At 35.2% G+C, this 2,551-nt stretch overlaps 1 protein-coding gene across 3 annotated transcripts in view; it reads right to left on the reverse strand.

Moving 5' to 3' along the window:
* Positions 1-619: 619 nt before the first annotated feature.
* The window catches only part of LOC106868077 (pituitary homeobox x), a 288,993-nt gene continuing 287,061 nt past the window's right edge, over positions 620-2,551 (reverse strand). For all 3 annotated transcript variants that reach the window (XM_052970686.1, XM_052970687.1, XM_052970685.1), the window contains one exon: positions 620-1,533. In XM_052970686.1, the coding sequence (XP_052826646.1) occupies positions 1,009-1,533 (525 nt within the window). In that variant the 3' untranslated portion in view covers positions 620-1,008. The remainder of the gene's footprint in view (positions 1,534-2,551) is intronic.

A 2,551-nucleotide genomic window follows, 5' to 3' on the forward strand; every position in this document is an offset into this window, starting at 1 on the left:
TGTATATGTATATTCGTACATATTAACATGCTTTTATATGAATACTTATATATACACATACATATATACATATATATTTTTATATGAATGCATATGTATACATCTATATATTTACATATCGATGTATGTATGATAAATGTATATATGTATGTTTATACACAAACATACACATACATTTGTATATGTGTGTATGTACATATACATATATATATACATATTCATAAACACACACACACACACACACACACACACACACATATATATATATATGTATATTGCGCACACAAGCACATATATATACATCATCCTTTTCTTAGTAACTCAGTCATCAGTCTTTCTCTTTCTCTCTCTCTCTTCCCTCTCTCCCTAATAGATATACTCCGTTTCTTTCTATCAATCCTTTCTTCTCCCATCCCCTTGTCTGCCCCGTTTTAATATATTTTACTCATTCTTTCTTTTTCCTTCCTGTGAATCATTATTTAATACTTTAGTCACATTTTTTAATTATTATTTCATATTTTCATATTTTCGTATTTTTAGTCCAATTGTAATTGTCTGTTTCTTTTTCTTTTCTTTTTTATATTTCAGTCATTCTTTCATAATATTAATTTTTTCTGTATTTTTTATTCGTTTATGTTTTTTTTGTTTATTTCTCTTTCACTCTTTTCTCCTTTCATTCTGATGTATGTGTACATGTGTGTGTGTGTGTGTCTGTGTGTGTGTGTGAAGTCTTTTGTTTTGTATATTTAAAAATTTTTTTGCATTATGTTTCCTTTTTTCTTCTTTCTTCATTCTTCCTCTTCTCTTTCATGAAGAAAAAAATAATAAAATAAAAAGAGAGAAAAATCTAAGAGATATGATTCATTGATTTCTGTGGTTTATCGATGGCACGTATGACTGCCACCTAACCACAATCATCACCATCACCATCACCATCACCAACACCACCACCACCAGCGCCAGTATCACCATCACTGCCACTATCAGCCGAACGAAATCCCCGCTCTTTCAGACAGTGCTACCGTTGCCAACAGTTGCGTACTGACAGGCCGATAGGGTGGGTTGTCTAGTTGGCACAGTCGGGTAACCGAAAGGACTGTGCTGTTTGGCTTTTAACCTGAGAGAAGCAATGCTTGTTGAACACTGGTCTCTGTTATAGATGTAAGGTGGTGCCGGAGGTGCGTAGGGGCAGGCGGTGTTCGGCGATGTTACGTTACCCATTGAAGCAACATTTGGCACTCCGCCTCCAACCATACTGCTGCTGATGCTACTGGCGGGCGATGAGAAACACATCGGTTGAGTCGTCACTACTGAAGGGAGATGGTTGACAGAGTTCAGTCCCCATGAGAAGCCCTTCGGTCCAAGCGGACTCGGTACTTTGGTAGCCCAGTTGTTGTAGGAATATCCTGTGTAAAGACTGTCGTCGAATGGTGGCTGCATCAAACCACTAAATTGCGGTCCGAAACCATTCTTAAAGGTTTCCATGTTCCGTTCACGTTTCCGCCATTTTGCGCGTCGATTCTTGAACCACACCTAAAGGAATAGAAAAATAAAAATTATTGTTGTTGTTATCATCATTATTATTATTATTATTATCATCATCATCATCATCATCATCATCATCACCATCATCATCAGGTGCGAAATATACTCTAAATGTGATGTGTATATGAACAAAGTTTACATATTGCACATAATTGTATTAATGTGAATACTATTTGAAATAATATACAGGAAAGAGAGAGAGAGAAAGATAGATAGATAGATAGATAGATAGATAGATATTTACACACACGAACATACACATACATTATGATTGTGTATGTGTGTACACACAACGAGTCTCCCATCATAGAAATGTTGCGATCGTGATAATCATGTCACAAGTAAAATTCTGTGCCACGAAATAGACTTCCCATTGTTATCATGTTCATTGATTTAGATGAAAACTAGGAAGTTAATAGAAAACAGGTTTTACGTTATTGAATTCCATGCTACGGCAAACTGATTTTTCAGGAGCGCAACGTTTCCCTAAGAGGCGTAATAACATTATATATATATATTACGGAGATGTACTTGCATAGCAAGTGACCTGATCTGAGATCGTGAGCTGAAGCAAACACAATAGTTGCGTGGAAGGTTTTTATAAGCCATTTGAAAACACAGAAGAACAGTTTTAGATTCAATTCAACACTTTAACTTTAATTTGACAAAATATTTTCGTCGCTTTGCAACCGCGACCTGTTCACTGACAAAAGTCCGTGCTGCATCTCATATATGTATGTATGTATGTATGTATGTATGTATGTATGTATGCATATATATAAATATACATATATATATATATATATATTATGATTGACCGTTGACTGAACACTATTCAATTTTTTTTTCTCCGTGTTTTTCTCCTTGTCTCCGTATTCTTTCTGTTGAAGAGCGTAGCTCGAAACGTCAAAGACTTTCCGTATTCCCGAGCGTCATACTAATATATACTTTTGTTATTTACACCACCTGTCCTCGTCTGTTGTTATTATTTGTATATTCTCCCATA

Source organism: Octopus bimaculoides, chromosome 9 (assembly GCF_001194135.2).
Source record: "Octopus bimaculoides isolate UCB-OBI-ISO-001 chromosome 9, ASM119413v2, whole genome shotgun sequence".
Lineage (NCBI taxonomy): Eukaryota > Metazoa > Mollusca > Cephalopoda > Octopoda > Octopodidae > Octopus > Octopus bimaculoides.